This window comes from Dermacentor andersoni, chromosome 10 (assembly GCF_023375885.2).
Source record: "Dermacentor andersoni chromosome 10, qqDerAnde1_hic_scaffold, whole genome shotgun sequence".
Lineage (NCBI taxonomy): Eukaryota > Metazoa > Arthropoda > Arachnida > Ixodida > Ixodidae > Dermacentor > Dermacentor andersoni.
This window is the reverse complement of record NC_092823.1, coordinates 6,621,110-6,640,850: the sequence shown is the minus strand read 5'-3', so window position 1 is coordinate 6,640,850 and position 19,741 is coordinate 6,621,110. Positions and strand designations below refer to the sequence as shown.

The 19,741-nt window shown below is 48.5% G+C and overlaps 1 protein-coding gene across 1 annotated transcript in view; it reads right to left on the bottom strand.

Annotated features, from left to right (window-relative positions):
• Positions 1-706: 706 nt before the first annotated feature.
• Positions 707-19,741, bottom strand: part of LOC129382047 (uncharacterized) — a 61,741-nt gene continuing 42,706 nt past the window's right edge. Inside the window, exon 2 of the mRNA XM_055065389.1 lies at positions 707-1,701. Within this exon, the coding sequence (XP_054921364.1) occupies positions 904-1,701 (798 nt within the window). The 3' untranslated portion in view covers positions 707-903. The remainder of the gene's footprint in view (positions 1,702-19,741) is intronic.

Here is a 19,741-nt window from a genome sequence, read left to right as displayed (position 1 = left end):
CAGGTAAGATAGCTGCACAGTGTTACAAAGGTGGGTCACGACGTCAACGCCACACATGCAGCACAGAATGTGACAGTGCAAGAGTCGCGTTTTCGCCATGACGCGGACGCTTCAAACTACATCGACAAAAATATGCCAGTGTTGTCTGCTGTTGGCGATAGTTAGCGACTTCAAACAGCTTTGCTCTGCGAAGTGCCGAACGTTTTCCAGCTTTCAACAGACGCCGTGTCAACAAACTGAAGTGGGGATGCCGGCGCATGCGGACCGCTGGAGCTAACTAATAAAAAAATACCTAGAAAAATTATGGGGTTTTACGTGCCAAAACCACTTGCTGATTATAAGGCACGCCGTAGTGGAGGACTCTGGAAATTTCGACCACCTGGGGTTCTTCAACGTGCACCTAAATCTAAGTGCCCACGTGTGTTATCGCATTTCGCCCCCACCGAAATGCGGCCGCCGTGCAAAAAAATACTTAATAAGAGAGCAAACCTAATAACAAAATCCTGGCACGGCGCGAAATTTTGCTGGTCGCCAGCACACAAGGCTGCCAACTCGCTGTTGCAAGTTGCCAGTCGCTGGTTACCGGCTTGGACAACCAGAGGGCGCATGCGAACCGCACCGCACCATGCGGTTTCAGCGTTCTAGCGACGGTCTCCAAAAGCTTGTCATCCATACCACCACGTATACGCAGGGCCAGGCATTATATTGCATACAATTTTTAATAACCATATAAACTGCGCATGAACAGTCGATTCATGCTAACAGAAAATTACGATGTCAAAATCTAGGCAAAGTGATTCTTATTCTGCAGAGAAGAGAACTGAAGCGGCATATGGTACTTTAATATTCACGAGTGTCATCTCGCGTATCATGAAAGGCAACACTATTGTGCGTGGAGAACACTCAAGCTGCCTGGGGCGCCACGAGCTCGGGAGAATTCATTCTCGGTCCTGACGGCACTTCCATCGTCGCGTTTCGCGGCGTATCCTCACCTGTAGCAACTCGTGAGCTTGACGACGAGTCGGCACGATTACCATAGGAAATCGACGACACCTCGTCTGATCTGACGATAGCACGGGAATCGTCCGAGCTGCCCGTTGTGCTTCTGTTGGCATCTGACGTGCTGGCACTTCGCGTCGTGTCCTCGCTTGCAGGAGCTGTTCTCCTTGTCAACTCCTTCGCACGACTACCAGCAAAAACCACTGCCACCTTGTCTGAGCTGGCCATAGCGGCCTTTTCGTTTAAACGGTCTGTTGTGTTCCCATTACCATCTGCCGTGCCGGCTCTTCGCGTCGCATTCTTCCTTGTAACAGCACGTTTCGTTACCGTCGCCTTCTTTTGACTGTCAGCGGAAGCCACCGACACCTTGTGTGAGCTGGCCACACTCTTGTCGCTGTCGGTCCTCAAGCTCGCGCTACGGTGCGCTGCTGCGCCGGCAGATGGTGCGTTGGCCGGGTGCTGCCGATTTCTGTGCAACCTGACTCCGTTGGTGGCCAGGCTGATGTCCCTCGTGAAGCGTCGAGTAGAGCGTCGAATGGCTGCCGCATGCTTGGCGCGTTTCTCCGATGCCCTCTCGGTCCCTTGGTCCCGACCCGACTGCCTCGCTACAGCCCCGTTGGCCAACCTGACGCGGGAGCGTCGCCTGGACAATTTTCGATGTTGTCGCTGCCTGGCCACGACGGCCCCTTTCAGGGGCTTGTCCTGCGAAAAGGGAACGGCGCACTGTCGTCAAGCGGGCGCTGCCCACTGATGTTGACCGACGAAATAGTGCCAGTGAGCACACCATTCTCGTACCCATTAAAAAAGTTCTTAGGCGATTCAACCTCTGTATGACGCTCATCAAAGACAATAGACAGTTTTAGCAAAGCGTCTCTGCAGAGAACAACGTAAATTTCACAATTTTGACAAGCGCGTCTTGCGGAGACGCGATGGCTGTCAGCACTGTCAACCACGAACGTCTCTTCAACGTCTATAATTGATGCAAACGTTCACGTCTTGAAGTCACGTACGTGTTACGTCTCGCGCACGCGCCGTTTCTATAAGAAAAAGCGTGTCGGTTTATAGGACGTACTATTTGCATGATTGTTAGGCTACCAGATAACGTATTGTGGATGTACATAAGATATAAATGAAGCACCAATTGGTAGGAATGTTTTATTGGTGCAAACTGTTTGAACAATGCAGTATCACCTTGTATCCAGCTTTTCTGGAGACGAGGGTTTAGTTCGCGTGAGTGCCACCACGTGGCTTACAAACCTTAAACCTTTCAAACTTCCCGCGGTGACGCGTGATGACGTCAACAACAAAAATAAAATAAATAAAAGCTATCCATGCGCATTGAACTTCGCCACAATGCTGGTCCCTCCGGCATTAGCAGTGTTGTTGATAAAGCGTAGCCGCTCGTCGCCTGGAAATGACTTATCATCCTAAGAGCGTTTAGTCGCGACGAGCGGTGATTGATTCTGGGCTTTTGATACGGTTATTCTTTTCTTTTCTTTTTTTTTTTTGATGCTACGGAGTAAACAAACTAGGCTAACCGCTAGAAGCACTCCGTGGCAGCCTTTCTTCAGTCGGCGCAAATTGTTAACGTCCGAACATAGCACAGCGTCTACGAGAGACGCCGCCGTGGACGGCTTTTGATTTTGACCTATCGATTTCATTAAGGTGCCCTCAATTATTTCGCTAGCGACTTTGCTATCCGCAGTGATGGGCTACCACCGCAGCTGCGATGTGCTTAAATATTAAGATATACATGGATATGTTGGTTTGGCACCTTGACGCAAAAGTCACGACACAAGAATTGAGCAAACGGTCTCTGTGTCGTCGCAGGGTGTGAGACCGGGCTAGTTGGTATTCCATGCTGAAGTGACTAGCGCAAGAGTGGACACGGTACACTAAAAAGGCGACAAGGCCGTCGCTGTCCTTGCCGCTTTTTTAGTAGTATCCCGTGTCCATTCTCGCGCTAGTCACTTCAGTGTGTGTCGTTGTCTGTTAGCATGCTATGACCGAAGCTGCTCGCAATATTACGTCACATTTACTGGCCACCAGGCCAGGTACACCCTTGGGTATGACATATGGCGAGGCGGCAGCAATCCCGGCCACATGCTGAACGATCCCTTTTGCTTCATGCTACAGGTTACGCTGCTTACTCTCGGAAACCAAGCTTCGACTAGCGCCTGCGCTGCTTCGACAACGTTGGTGGGCGTGTACCAAGACGCTGGCGTGCATTATCGGCACGTGGTGAATGCGGCATCATGAATCGACGAAGTTTTCCATGCGTCACAAGTGTGGGTATCGCCTCCACAACAGTGACGTCAAGTCACATGCCCCATCGGACGGCTATAATGGCGCCGGACGAGCTGTGCTTCACCAGTGGCCGAGGCGGCAGCAGTCCCGGCAACATGCTGAACAATCCCTTTTGCTTCATGCTACAGATTAGTAGATAGATGCCAACTCGTGGTTATCGATTGGATAACCGGTTTTTGCTGCTGCTGCCCTGCCCACTGCGCGTTAATTATTTTTTGTCTAGTATAATATGGCCATTTATTAGAGATCTTCTGGTTTGTGGAGACGTAGAAGAAAATCCAGGTCCAGCAGAAAAAGATCTCTTGCTGGAACTGTTAAATGGGCAAAGTAAAACTCTTTCTACTATACAGGACATGCAAGCAACACAGAATGGAATGCAAAGGAACCTATCAAAATTAACAGAAAGAAGTGATGACATCGAGCGGCGATTGGGCGGTTTAAGTGCACTGCACTCTAAAGTAGAAAGCATCGAAAGAACAATAACGAACCTCGAGGAACAACTCGCCAACATTAGTGAACATGTTGATGATCTAGAAAACAGAAGCAGGAGAAATAACTTAATAATTTATGGCTTACATGAACCTAGAGTTGAAACTTCAGAAGACTTAGAACGAAATGTAAAAGATGAAGTCTTTAATAAAAAACTAGGCATAAACGTAACAGGCATCGAAAGGTGTCACAGATTCGGCAGAAAAGGCGAAAATAAAATCCGTCCAGTGATTCTAAAATTTCTTGACTACCGAGAAAAGAATGCCCTGCTTAGAGCATCGCGAAAACTAAAGGGTAGTGAACTGTCACTATCTGAAGACTTATGTAAGCGAGTACGTGACACACGGAGGCTTTTATGGGAGAGTTCTAAGGAAGAAAGCCAGAAAAACATGAAAGTAAAGCTGCATTACGATAAGTTGAGCATCAACGGGACTTTTTTTGGTTGGGATGCTAAAAAAATGCCGTTATAAGCTAAAGAAATCAGGTCCTCAAAATTGACAGAACAAGCGCAAGCGTGGCGCTTTAGGAATACTTAACGTATATTGTAGGAGCGTTATAAACAAGCGTACAGAGTTAGAGGGAATTTTGTCGTATAACCTAGATATCGTTGTCTTGACGGAGACATGGTTAAATGAAGAAATATATGATAGCGAGTTCATTCCACTTGGGTATAGCGCATTCAGAAAAGACAGAGGTAGCAGGGGTGGAGGTGTAGCCATCCTTTTCAAGGATAACATGAAGCTCTTAAAAATGCCTCATTTATTAGATGTTGAATGCATTTTTTGCAAGGCCTACCATGAAAATATTCGATATGTCATAGCTACTCTGTACAGACCTCCTAATTCTGGTGTTGAAGTTTTGGATTCTTTGAAGCTATACATGAGCGAGCATGTGAAACCCGCTGACCGCATTATTCTCTCGGGAGATTTTAACTTGCCAATCATTGATTGGGAAACGATGTCGGTCAAAAGTGATAACGACAGCTTAGGGAAGGCCATGCTGGACATTGCCTTTTCTTTCAATTTATTACAGTTAGTGGATACCTGTACTAGAATACAGGGTAATTCTGAAATAATCCTGGACCTCTATTTTGTAAATGGGACCATAAGTAGTCACACTAAGTGCGATGTATTTCCCGGTATATCGGATCACGAGGCTGTGTTACTAACAATAAGTAATATGAATTGGAAAGACAGCCCTAGCGCTGTCCGATTCCACAATTTCTCCCGAGCTGATGATGTCTCGATTACAGATCCGCTTTCGTTTTACTTAGATCCATTTTCAGAGAATATTGTAGACGTGCATGAACTATGGGAACGCTTTAAGAGTACTGTTAATGAATGCATTGAAAAATATGTACCAACTATTGTTAAGAAAAGAAAAAGGAATCCCTGGATTTCTCGGGAGACGCTGAGATTGAAAAGGCAGCTCAAGAGGTTAAAAAATAAAATGAAAAAATCAAGCAGTGCTTCACCAGATCAACGGCAGAAATTTCTCTCTCTTTCATCTAAACTTCGGATCCAAGTATCTACTGAGAAACAACGTTACTATGAAGAATCATTGCCTAAATTCATCACATCGTCTCCAGATGTATTTGAAGTTGATGTTACTGACTTGAATGATGAAGAAAAAATTGCTAACTTATTTAATGAGCATTTCCACTCCGTTTTTACTTGTGATGATGGTGTCTTACCTATGTTTGAGAATTCTTCGCCCCCTATTTCTGATGTATCAATAAGTGAACAGGGTATATTCCACATGCTTTCAAAACTTGATGAAAAGAAAATTTCAGGCCCAGACCGATATACCCAACACTTTCCTAAAAAGGTGTGCCGAATGGGTTTCGAAATACTTGTACATTGTGTTTTTACATTCCTTAGAAGAAGGTCAACTCCCGAATGACTGGAGAACAGCCCGAGTAATACCACTTCATAAACACGCGCCAAACAGTCTGTAAATAATTACCGTCCGGTCTCTTTAACCTCTAACACTTGCAAATTATTAGAGCACATACATGATACATAAACATATCGTGGACTTCTTAGATGCACATAACATCTTAACAAAATGCCAGCATGGATTTCGGAAAGGGTACTCAACTTGTACACAGCTAGTTGCTACCATCCATGATTTTGCCGTAACTGTAAATAACGTAAAACAAGTTGATGCAATTTTTATGGACTTCTCCAAAGCTTTTGACAAAGTATCACACAGTAAATTGTTATTTAAGTTAAATAGTCTGCTTAGAAACTCTCAAGTTGTCAATTGGATATCAGCGTATTTGAACAATCGCCGCCAGTTTGTCGCATTTAAAGGCCATCAATCTAACCAGTTACCAGTGAAATCAGGTGCCCCGCAGGGCTCGGTCCTAAGGCCACTCCTTTTTCTTATGTATATAAACGACAAGGTAGAAGACATCTCTGTCAAAATAAAATTGTACGCGGACGACTGTGTTCTTATGCGGAGGTTAATGATCAATCTGATCAGGCATTGTTAAACAATTATTTTCAGCGTGTTGCTTCTTGGTGTAAGCGGTGGCAGATGTATATAAACTTCGACAAGACCGTTTCATGCGGATCACTCGAAAGAAGAGGTCCTTATCGTTTCCGTATAATTTTAACAATGTGCTTTTGTCTGAAGTGTCTGAATACCAATATTTTAGGTTATGGTTTTCAAACAACCTTAGGTGGAATAAACATATTCACTACGTTACAGCGAATGCTTATAGAAAGTTATTCTTTTTAAGAAGAACGTTAACTTTGGCAACCCCTGCTGTAAGAAGATTAGCATACACATCCATTGTCCTCCCAGTCTTAGACTATGCTGCTATAATATGGGACCCCTATACAAAAGGTAATATTCTGAAACTAGAGAATGTGCAAAAAAAAAAGCTGTACAGTTCATTTATAACAATTTTCGACGCAGCTCAGTCACTGAACTACAAGGTCGCACTAACCTAATGCCGTTATCCGATAGAAACCGCTCATCACGACTAAAACTTTTATATCAATCAGTTAAGGGGCACTATAAAGCCGACGTTAGCGAATGGATTAAGTTTTCTTCCGCATATTCAACACGCCAAAGACATGAACTAACAATAACACCTTTTCGTTCTCAAGATGACTCTTTCAAGTATTCATTTTTTCCACGAACAGTCAGAGACTGGAATAACCTCAGCAGCTGTATCGTTCAGGCAGACTCTTTGTCAGCTTTCGCATCCCTTCTTGATGGCTGAAACATAATTGGTTATATTATAGTGACTGTCTATATGATATATGCGTTGAGTGTTCATCTGTTTCCTTTGCACATTTGATAAATGCTATGCTTAAATTTTGTTTGTGTTCTTTCTTGACTGTGACCTAGCCATGTAGATATATTTTGTTTCCCATTATGTTGTATTTTCTCTCATGTATTGTATCCCACCCTGCTAAAATCCCGGTGGGGATTGCAGTATCAATAAATAAAATAAAATAAAAATAAATAAATACAGTACTTGCAGTTAGTTTCCAAAGTAGTCTCTTATGACGGTTATCCAGGTGCGTGAAGGAAGACCACTATTTAAAATTATTGTGCAGTAATATATTCGGGATTCGTATGTTCTCCATATTGTCTACGGTATGTTGCCGTTCCGCTTTTATAATACAGCCGCAATGTAAACTAGCAGGTATCGGACGCCATAAATGCAACCCACATACTCAAAGACCTCGCGCACAACTCTTGACACTTGTATTCAAGAGTTGTGCGACTGCCAAGGACATCCTTAACGAATGTTACATAACACAGTATGGGGTTTTACGTGCCAAAGCCACGGTCTCATTATGATGCACGCCGTAATGGGGAATTCGGGAATAATTTAGACCACTTGGGGCTCCTTAAGGTACGCCTAACCCTAAGTATACGGGCGTTTTCGCATTTCACACCCATCGAAATACGGCTGCCGTGTCTGAGATTCGATCCCGAGACCTCGTGATTAGCAGCCCAACCCAATAAAAACTAAGCAACTTTGGAGGGAAAGGAACGTTGGCAGTTGGAGGAAGGTGACAGCCGGCACGTGAGACAATTTGTTGCTATCCTCATTGCGCGAGAATCGGTACCAGCCGTCGAACAATGACACCGTAGAATGCACTGCAGTTAATGTGATGGAGTCCGCGTCCAATATTTCGGACCCGAATAGCACTGTAACGACCGATGACCAGGCATCTTGCTTATAAGTGCAGTCGCGTGACAGCTGCCGGGCGCTGGCGTCGGCCATAGGATCTATACGTACTTCACCTCTCTTCAACACATGCCGACATTCTCGCCTTATTTCGCACCATCGCATTTCAGCTGAACTGCTTTAACAGCCAATTTATTTGCGCCAAAATTTGGTCACACTGTCAACGTTATGGTTTCTTATTTTTAAGTCATCTTTTATATATAGGCTAATGCTTTCCTAAGATTTCCAGCGGTTTCACCTTTCCCAAAATGCCCGCATTTTTGTCGGCCTCTGTTCATATTTTAGAGGATTTTTAATAGACGTTCAAACAATTGTATGGCCCCCTGACCACGCTGCTCAAGAAGTCATTTTATTTCCCTGAGGTCTTGTGCAAGCTTCTGCCTTGTTGCCGTTCATCAACCTCCCGATTTTCCTGTCACTTGCACCTCATTTTGACGACTACTATCCCACGGAAGTTGGTAACGATATAATGTCCATGGGATTAAAGCAATTTAAATCAATTCTACCGTGGCCACGACAGGCGCTTTTGCTCACTGTGAATGCAAATATTGAATTAATGAGCGCCATTATTAAACATATAAATTGATAGTCTAAAAAATTAAGCGCATCCCACGTGTGTGCGAATCAATGTAAGCGAAGCTTTGTTTTGTTTGTTGTCATTGTCGTATGTAATCTCCACAGAGTAGTCAGGCACCCTCTAATCAAATGCTGTCAATGTTCGCCTGATTACGCCCGCCATTGTGATGCAAATAAACATAGCGTCAACTCATTTTCTCAGAAATAAACGCTGATTGAAACGCTGACATCATCCTGAACAAGATCAACAAGCGCCGTAGTGCTCAATCTTATGAAGCCCCTACTCGCAAGCCTATTTTCGTGTTTCTTTTTTTTTTTTATAGGAGGGGGAAGGATGCGATGTGCTCTTGTACCGTAGAAGCGTCCCTCGGACGTCTCTGATGAGCTCGCTTTTATTCTCAAGCACCCGGTGAAAACTGTCATCACCCAATGCACCCAATGAAAACCGTCCTGGTGGCAGGCCACCATGGCGTGTCGCGCAAGTAGGACCACGCTGATTCATTTGGGCAGGCATAATGGCGTGTCACGCAATTATGACCATGCTGATTCATTTGGGTTGACATATATTATTTTGTGCGTCACACTTCGCCACATTCATTTTTCAAACTATGGCAGAGATCGAAAAGGGCGGCCAACTCACTAGGTCCCTTTCCTCTGTTTACATCCGCAAAGTCTGTGTCTATCGCTGTGGTTACCAAATACGCCCAGCTGTATGCTACCACTCAAGCCTTTCTGGCGACCTTAGCAAATGAAGTCGCAGGCTTTCTTCAACACGGCGTCGACGTTGAATATGGCTATCCTCAAGTACTTTTCGCGGACTTCGCTCACCGCCTTCTCTCTAGTGTGATCTCTTACACTACTCGGCCCTGCTAGACACAACACAAACACGCAACGACCTTAACGAAGTATCAATTACACGCTATTTGACATGCTGTCGATGTACGACGTCATGTCAAAGACACAACGTCAATCGACACACAACGGAGGACTGATATACTTCTTAAAGGGGTGTAATTTTATTTTTCATCGCAGAACCGCAAGCACAGCCGCCGTCCAGGCCACTTACGCTCGCACCTCCGCCCCTCCGGTAAAACTCCCAATCCGTTTGCGTTTACTCGAATACCGCGCACGCTAAAAATCTCTATTGATGAAGGAGATAGAAGAAATTAACTGCCCCGTTTTGTCGTCAGCCAACGGAGACATTCCAACCCCTCCTGCAGACTAATGCCATACAGCAAGTGATAAGAATGAAGTAAATTCCGGTTCCTTGCCGTGAAAGCAAGATCAAGTCCCAAGCATAAAGCGAGCTCGTACAGGGCAGTTACAGTAACGTCGGCGATATATAGAATGGCAATGCAAGCCATTCGAAAGTTATAATGGTCGAAGCGAGTGGAGAAAACTGAATTACTGAGGGAGCTAGTGAATGGCTTTAGACCAGGCAGACGTTTACAGGATGTGTTTGTAGTAACTTAGTGCAGAGAGGTTCCAGTAGCTCAGAGTAAACCTGTGTTGATAGCGTTTCTAGATATTAAGGGAGCCTACGACAACGTAGACGAGGAATTTCTATGGGAGTCTCTCCAGCACGAGGGCATAGGGAATTGCGTGGGGCTTCTCAGGGATATATATATATATATATATATATATATATATATATATATATAGTTGAATAAACGAAGGAGCACACTTACGAAAATTCCATTTTTAATGTTGTAACGTTTCGGCCGTGGCACGGCGTTCGCATAAATGCTTATATATATATATATATATATCAGCATTTATGAGGACTTCATCTTCATCTGTACAAAGTCATCATCAATCATTGGCTCGTGCTCGTTTTTGCATCAACGCCATTTTTCCTTCTTGGAATAAAGCGTCGTCTCGACCGTGGTATTTTAAGTGGTGGAGGCGCTTTAAGATCCCTTCGACCTCAATCCACTTCAAGATCTCCCCTGGAGCTAGGTTCGGGACGCCGCTTACGCCAAGAGGCCGCCATGTCGCAAGACCAGACCACAGCGTCCACGATCTCGGTTCAAGTGCCAGGCACCCCCACTGCCAGCCCTGCCAACAACCGATATCGCGATCCTGAAATCTTCTCTGGCTTGCCTAGTAAGGGCGTTGAAGACTGGCTCAACAACTACGATCGTGTCAGCGAATACAACAACTGGAACAAGACATCGAGACCATTTTACGTCTCTCAAGTAGCCAAGACATGGTTCCTGAATCACGAGAGGGACTTTCGTGATTGGTCGTCTTTCAGGGAGCAGCTACGGCGGATTTTTGGCACACCCACGGTTCGTTCGGAAGTTGCGAAAAAGAGGCTGTCTGAGCGCGTCCAGCACTATGGCGAGTCGTATACCTCGTACATTCAGGACAACCTCGCGCTTTGCCGCCGTGTCGACAGTGCCATGCCAGAAACTGATCGCGTGCGACACCTTCTTAAGGCTATAGGATCTGCTGCCTTCAACGCACTGGCCGCTCAATAACCCATCGACGGTGTCGGATGTCGTCTCCGTCTGTCAGCGCCTCGACGCCGTGCAATCAATCCGCTTGCAACCGGACTTTTCCGACAACCCCCTGGCAAACAGTATTGAGCTCCGGTGTATCATACGAGCCATAAGTCGCGAGGGATTGCAAGCGCATGGCTCACCCCCTTGCAGCAGCGCTCACGTCCAACCTGCTTCTGGTGACCTGCGCGGCATTATTACGGAGGAATTGGCCTCCCTGCAGAACGCCCACCATACCAACGCTTCTCCTTGCCCACAACTGGCTTCTTACGCCCAGGTTGCTGCAATGCCAGCCGCGCCGTCTCCAATCACACCGCCTGCGCCTGTTCCCGATCACCTGGCACCTTTAGTCGCCCGAGCTCCGAACCCGCCTTACTACTCTGCGTGGCGTTCCTCGAGGCCTGTCTGCTATTACTGCGGCTTTCGAGGACATGTCTCCCGGTTTTGCCGACGCCGCCAGCAACACGAACGTCGTGGTTATGTTGCCTTTGAACGCGATGAGCCACCTCCTCGTGTCTACCGCACTTATCACGATAATCCTCCCGTTCGCGGATCTCCATCTCCTGCCTACTTCTCCAAAACCGCACACAACACACGTGCCTCGAGACGCCGCTCCCCATCGCCGCTCCGACGTTCTGTTTCGCCACTTCGACCTCCCAACTCCATGTCCAGCGACCGGAAAACTAACGAGTGCAGTTTTTGGAGGGAAAACTGCATCGCCGCGAAGTGCTCCAAGTCCTCCTGAACGTCCTTCGAACATGTTATTGGTATCTGTGGAGGGTGTGCGTTTGTTAGCTCTGATTGACACGGGAGCTACTATATCTGTTAGGCGGGCGGACCTGTGCTCTCGTTAGCGCAAAGTGAAGACGCCTTATATTGGATCATCCCTGATTGGGGCTAATGGAGCAATCATTCGACCATCAGCCCAATGTACAACACGCGTCTTCATTGATGGTATCCGTCATCACATTAAGTTCGCGATTATATTCCCGTACGCTCATGAACTAATTTTAGGTTGGGACTTCCTCTCATCAGCGTCCGTTTAATCTCTTGCCGTCAACGTGTAGTCCATATGACCGAGGCTGTTCATTGCAGCGGGAGTGCCATTGAGCCACGACTGCGTTTTCTCACGGCTGCCGATCCTGTACTACCTCCCGGCCACGAGCAAATCATAAGTCTCTCTTCTACGGACATCACCAATGGCGACGTGTTCATCACTCCTTACGGCCGCTGTCTTGCCCGTGGGATTGTCTTCGCTTCCTGCCTGGTGCGATTCAAAGGAAGTTCTGCATTAGTCATCGCATTAAACGCGACCACTGCGACAGTCCTCCGACCTCAAGGCACCGCAGTGAACTGTTATGTGGATACCCAACCAGTCTCCCTGCTTCCTCTGGACGCCTCGCAAGCTCTTCCTCAACAGGGCAAATCTGCTTCATCTGCCCCTGCTTCCGTTATAAGACCTTACCTTACTGCTGCTCAGAGTTAAGCGTTGCTAAAATTGCTCACGAAGCATCACGCCTCTTTTGATATGGATACTTCGTCACTCGGACAGACTTCCGTTGCCTCCCATCGTATCGACACCGATGGCCAGACTACTGTACGCCGTCATCCCTACCGAGTCTCTTTGGCCGAACGCAAGATCATCGAGGAGAACGTCGCCGATATGCTGAAAACAATCATCATACGATGCTGAAAAGAATCATCATACGTCCCTCCGCCAGTTCTTGGTCATCACCCGTCGTTTTATTGCAGAAGAAGGATGGATCGGTACGATTTGGTGTTGACTACCGCGCGCTAAACTTGATCACCCGTAAGGATGTATATCCGATGTCGTGCATCGATGACGCCCTCGATTCTTTCCAAGGCGCGCAATACTTTTCCAGCCTTGATCTTCGCTCCGGATATTGGCAAATTCCAATGCACGAAGCGGACAAAGAAAAGACCGCCTTTTCTACTCCTGATGGTCTTTACGAGTTTAACGTAATGCCTTTCGGTCTATGCAATGTTCCCGCCACATTTGAAAGAGTGATCGACACTGTTCTTCGCGGCCTCAAGTGGAAAACTTGTCTGTGTTACCTCGACGACGTCGTCGTGTTTTCCTCGACTTTCACTGACCATCTGTAACGCTTAGATGAAGTGCTCACATGCCTTTCTAATGCCGGACTTCAACTAAACACGGGGAAGTGCCGTTTCGCGAGCACAACGATTAAAGTCCTGGGTCATCTCGTTAGCAAAGATGGCATCCAGCCCGATCCGGACAAAATTTCCGCAGTGCTTAACTTTCCATGCCCACTTCGTGCAAAGGAACTGGGCAGCTTCATTGGGCTCGCCTCATGCTTTCGACGTTTTATCCGGAACTTCACCAGCATTGCCTCGCCCCTCCACAACCTCCTTGCTAGTTCAAGTTCCTTCGATTGGAACGATCAGTGTGAAGCCGCGTTCGAAGAACTCAAGCGCGCACTAACATCCCCACCTATTCTTTGTCATTTTGATGACAAGGCGCCCACATGACTGCATACTGACGCTAGTGGTCAAGGAATTGGTGCCATACTGCTGCAGCGCGACCACGAATTTTGCGAAAAGGTTGTTGCATATGCAAGCCGCGTTCTCACTTCCGCGGAAAAGAAGTACTCGATAACCGAACAAGAGTGTTTGGCTGTTGTCTTGTCCATTCAGAAATTTCGTCCATATCCCCGCGGTAGACATTTCACGCTTGTGACCGACCACCATGCTCTATGTTGGTTGCCGACAATAAAAAAAAACTTGTCTGGACGCCTTGGCCGCTGGATACTCCGATTACAAGCATATAATTTCGATGTCATAGACAAGTCCGGAAGGAAGCACCAAGATGCCGATGCTCTTCCACGATGCCCATTACCACCATCATCGGAGCACGTCACATCCCCCAGTCAAATTGGCTGCGCGGAGGACACATCGCGTATTACACCGATTTCTTCCTTGACTCCATCAAACCGCCCTTCAGTACATTCCACTCACCAGCGCGCCGATTCTTATTGCCATAGTATCATCAAGCGCCTCGGCGGTGTTTCATCTCCACCCAATGCCAGGCTACGGAAACAGCTCAAGCTGTTCAAATTCGAAGACGACGTGCTCTACCGGTACATTTTTCACCCGGTACGCCATCGATGGGTTCCCGTTCTACCGCGCTCTCTTCGCGCTGCTGTTCCTCAGGCCTCACACGATGATCCTACGTCAGGCCATTTGGGCTACCACAAAACACACGAGCGGATACGCAGCCGATTCTATTGGCCAGGTCTTTTCACGAGCATAGCTAGATATGTTGCCTCGTGCACGCTTTGCCAACACCGTAAGCGACCTACTACTGCTCCGGTCGGGTCGCTAGAACGACTTCCTTGTACAGCACAACCCTTCTCTGTCGTCGGCATTGACCTTTTCGGGCCACTCCCACCTACTCCAGATGGCAACAGATGGATCGTCACTGCTGTTGGCCACTTGACCCGGTACGCTGAAACAGCCCCAATACGTTCCGGAGCTGCCTCAGAAGTAGCAGCCTTCTTCTTGCAGGCTATCTACTTACGTCACGGGGCGCCTCACGTTCTTTTGAGCGACCGAGGCAAGGCATTTCTTTCAAGCACTCTTAATCAAGTTCTGCGAGCGTCCAACACCGTGCACAAGACAACGTCTAGCTACCACCCTCAAACCAAGGGCCTAACAGAGCGATTTCATCGCACGCTGTGCGACATGCTATCCATGTATATTCAGCCTGACCATCGTAACTGGGATGTGATTCTCCCATTTGCAACATTTGCATGCAACACGTCTGTTCAACGAACCACCGGATACTCTCCGTTTTTCTTGGTATACGGCAGCCACCCAATCTCATCACTCGACGTTTCTTTCTTCTCTGGCCCCGTCAACGCTTCACCATTCATTTGCGACCAGTTCGTGTCTCGTCTTGCCCAATGTCGTCGTCGCGCCCGTATGAAGACTGAAGCCAGCCAGGACGATCGCAAACATCGGTACGATGCCTCTCACCGCGTCGTTTCCTACCGCCCTGGTGACGATGTGCTCCTATGGACACCTGCACGAGCACCCGGTTTATGTGAGAAGCTTGAGTCTCGATATATTGGCCCCTACAAAGTCATAGAACAGACCTCACCGGTGAACTATCGCGTTTATGTAACAAAAACTATGTTTTTGCTCCGCAATTGTTATCTGTACCGCCCCCCTCACGCAATACTCCTTCTGGAGCCTGTGAGGTATATGAAATAAAAATAAATACACCTGTCGATGCCCGAACTGATCGACGCTGCCGCGGAACAGAGATCGTGCACGTTTCCCGCCTGAACCCCTTTCATCTCCATTCCACTGTCTAATGTGCGGCCAGGCTGGCCGCTGCCGTCCACGCGGGAAATTAGTGTAAGCATTTATGCGGACTTCATCTTCATCTGTACAAAGTCATCCTCAATCATCGGCTCGTGTTCGTTTTTGCATCGACGCCATTTTTCCTTCTTGGAATAAAGCGTCGTGTCGACCGTGGTATTTCAACATATATATATATATATATATATATATATATATATATATATATATATATATATATATATATATATATATATTCTTAGTTTTTTGGCAGGACGTCAGAATGGTGATACGGCTTGAGACGCTGAACGTGAACGACTTCGCGGTTACGACGTCGCATGTCGGACGGTGGCGTTAGCGACTCCACCAGGTAATTAACGGGTGATGTTCTCTCGAGAACACGGTATGGCCCGTCGTACTTCGGAAGGAGTTTTGAAGCGAGCCCAGGCGTGCGGTGCGGCACTAACAACCAGACGAGAGCGCCCGGGAGAAAAGTGGGAGTCGAGTTCTGGGCATCGTGAACGGCTTTCTGACGGTTGTGCTCGTCCGAGGTGAATCGGCGGGCCAGCTGGCGGCATTCCTCGGCGTTTCTGGCGGCTTCCGCGATCGGCAGGCATTCGGATGGGTCCGGCCGGTAGGTCAGAATGGTGTCAATTGTGTGCGAAGGATGACGGCCGTAAAGAAGGTAAAAGGGTGAGAATCCGGTAGTGGCCTGAGTTGCGGTGTTGTAGGCGTAGGTGACAAACGGAAGAACTAGGTCCCAATTAGAGTAATCAGGTGACACATTCATGGCGAGCATGTCACCAAGAGTTCGATTAAAGCGTTCCGTGGTACCGTTAGTCTGTGGGTGATAAGCAGTGCATTTACGATGAACAATAGCGCATTCAGCAAGCAGTTGTTCGATGACTTCAGATAAGAAGGCGCGGCCTCTGTCGCTTAAAGGTTCACGTGGACCTCCATGACGAAGGAGAAAACGGCGAAGTATGAAACTGGCGACCTCCTGCGCTGTAGCATTTGGTAGAGCAGCAGTCTCCGCATAACGGGTTAAGTGGTCTACCGCAACGATTATCCACCTGTTGCCGGTAGGAGTCAACGGAAGTGGCCCGTAGAGATCTATGCCCACGCGATCAAAGGGTCGGGATGGGCATTGTAAAGGCTGGAGTTCACTGGCGGAGTTGTGAGGTGGCGCTTTGCAGCGTTGGCACTCATGACAAGAGCGGACGAACTTTCGAACTGTAAGGAAGATACCCAACGTGCGGACAGAGTCAGCAGCATCGGCAGCATCAAGCGCGCGGCAGAGGCTCGTGCTCGGGAACTGCTCGGTGCATGCTAGAAGCGGCGGTCGCTTCGAACCCCAATAAATCTCCTTTATAAGTGGTGGAGCCGTGCTGGGTAACGTTCCATTCTACCATCCTGGAACTCCGTTTTCGACGCTACCCTCCGCCATGCCGGACGCCGACCAGCAGATTCTTCCATCGCCACCCGTCCCTTACGCTGGCACCGTTCGCCAGCGTGAGCCTCCCATCTTCAGCGGAACCGACGACAACGACGTTGAAGAGTGGCTGTCGTCATACGAACGGGTGAGCGTTCACAACAAATGGAATGACTCGGACAAACTGTCTTACGTATCATTCTACCTCGCGGGCGTGGCCAGTCTCTGGTTCAGAAATCACGAGAGGGATATCCGAACGTGGTCGGCGTTCAAGACGTCGATTACCGAAGTATTTGACCGACCCGCCGTCAGGAAACTCCGAGCCGAGCAGCGTTTGCGTACACGCGCACAGGACACGGGTGAGACATTCACCAGCTATATAGAAGATGTTCTAGATTTGTGCAGGCGCGTGAACGTTGCCATGACGGAAGCGGAAAAGATCAAGCACGTCATGAAGGGAATCGATGATGACGCGTTCCAGATGCTTCTCGCCAAGGACCCGCGCACTGTTGGCGACGTCATCAGCTTGTGCCAGAGCTATGACGAATTATGCAAGCAGCGAGCTCTGACAAGGCGACATCCCACACCGAATGCGGCGCCACTCTGCAGCCTGACCACCAGCCAAGAACAAGCCTCCTTGATAACCCAAATGAAGGATTTTGTCCGCGAAGAAGTCGCACGACAGCTATCTCTGGTGTCCGTTACTCAGGAGTCTGCCAGCACTTTGCCATCTCATCTCCGTAACGTGATCCATGAAGAGGTCGCGGAAGCGCTGCCGGCTGTTCACCAGCAGGATGTCGTGACTACACCAGTCACTTATGCTACGGTTGCTGCAGTGGCCCCTCGCACTGTGCCCGTGCGTCGCTTCCAGCAGCCTGTGCAATGCCCTCCCCCTCCCGTCTCCTGTACCAACACTGCCGTCGCTAACCCGTGGCGTACGCCGGACAATCGCCCTATATGCTTTGCATGTAGGTATCCCCGTCATGTCGCAAGGTTCTGCCGCCGCCGATCGCAGGCGTTCGGTGACGATCGCCGAGCGCCCTATGTTCCGCCTGATTCAAATGCGCCTTACGGACCCTTCGACCAATCACCAGCTCGCTCCCAGACTGATCGCCGTCCTCGCTTCGAACGCCTCCGATCACCCTCTCCACGTCGCCGATCGCTTTCCCCTATGCGTCGACGACCCATCGCTACCGAAGAGGGAAACTAGACGACACAGTTCCTGAGGCAAGAACTGCGCAAGTGTCGACATGCCGAAGTCCTCCTCCTTTACCTGCCAATGTCATTGATGTGTGTATCGAAAATGTCGCTACAGTCGCCCTCGTCGATACCGGTGCCGCTATTTCAGTTATGGATGCCAGGTTTTGCCGTTTGCTTCGCAAAGTGACGACGTCTCTGTCTGGATTGTCGCTTCGAGCGGCGAGTGCTCAACCCATTTGCCCTACTGCTGCTTGTACTGCCCGTGTGACCATACAGGACGTTTTGTACACGATTGAATTCGTTGCAGAGCTGCTCTTTTGTCACTTGCAATGAAGCTGAAGAGCAGACGACGGGCAGCGTTGTGAAAGGCACGGGGTTATTTTTCTGCCACTATCCGGCACGTGCTGTAGCACATGAGAGCTCTAATAACCAGTCATCAAAATGCAAAAGACTTTATTTATACCGAGAATTACGCGTTTTGGGAGCACGATGTTTCGAGTGGAACTATATTAGTCGCGGAGGCAATCAGCTGTCGCGCTTCGGTCATCTGGGCGGGGCCTCCCCTTCTTTCTAAAGTTGTATCCTACTTATAGTCCCCACAAGCTTCCACGGTGACACGTATGAAGACGCCGAAGACTGGGTGGACCAGTACGAACGGGTAGCTAAGGTCAATCAGTGGCGTCCGGACCAGAAGCTTTCCAATGTGTACTTCGCTCTTGAAGGTAGTGCAAGGACGTGGTTCCAAAATCGCAAGGCACATTTGACAACGTGGGACGAATTTTGCCGTCGGCTACTTGACATCTTCGGAAGCACTGATAGTCGAGGTAATGCACAACGCCTTCTCTAGTTGCGCATTCAGAAGCCCAACGAAAGTGTTTCGATGTTTGCCGAGGACATGTCTCGTTTGTATCGCCGCACGGATCCCAGCATGCCTGATTCGAAGAAGCTGAGCTATCTCATGCGCGTCGTCAAAGAACAGCTATTCACTGGTCTCGTGCGTAACCCGCCTACAACAGTGGAAGAGTTCATTAAGGAAGCCACAGCAATCGAGCGGGCGCTGCAGCAGCGTTGCCGGCAATACGAACGCCTGATTAACAATGCGACTGCAAGAGTCGCAGTACTGACAGAGACAGACGAGACATCGCTGCGTGAACTAATAAGAGACATTGTGCGCGAGGAGATTGCGAAGCTAACTGCAAGACCGAAGGAGTTCACTGTTGCTTCGGTCGCTGAAGTTCTCCGCCAAGAAATCCGGCAAGCATTTGCATCACCTGAGCCATTCCCTGAACCGTGTCCCGAGCCACGCTTCGAGCCGCGTCCATACAACTACGCCGACGCTGTTCGTCGCCCGCTTTCTAGCGGGCCAGTACAGCAGTACCACCAGCGGCCACATATTGCTGCCTGGATACAGAGAAAGCATTTCAGGCGACGCCAGCTTCGCAGGACCGACGTATGGCGCACTGCTGATCGCCGACCATTGTGTTTTCAATGTGGCGAACCTGGGCACATTTATCGTTTTTGCCCTCATCGGCAGGGTGGCATCCAGGAAATGTCAGCTGCCACTCCGCGACAGTTTCCACAGAGACATCGACGCTTCGACGACAGTGTCACTCGGGAACAAGGTAGCTCAGCTAATCTCCGGTCGCGCTCGCCGTCTCCGTTGCGTTATTCTTC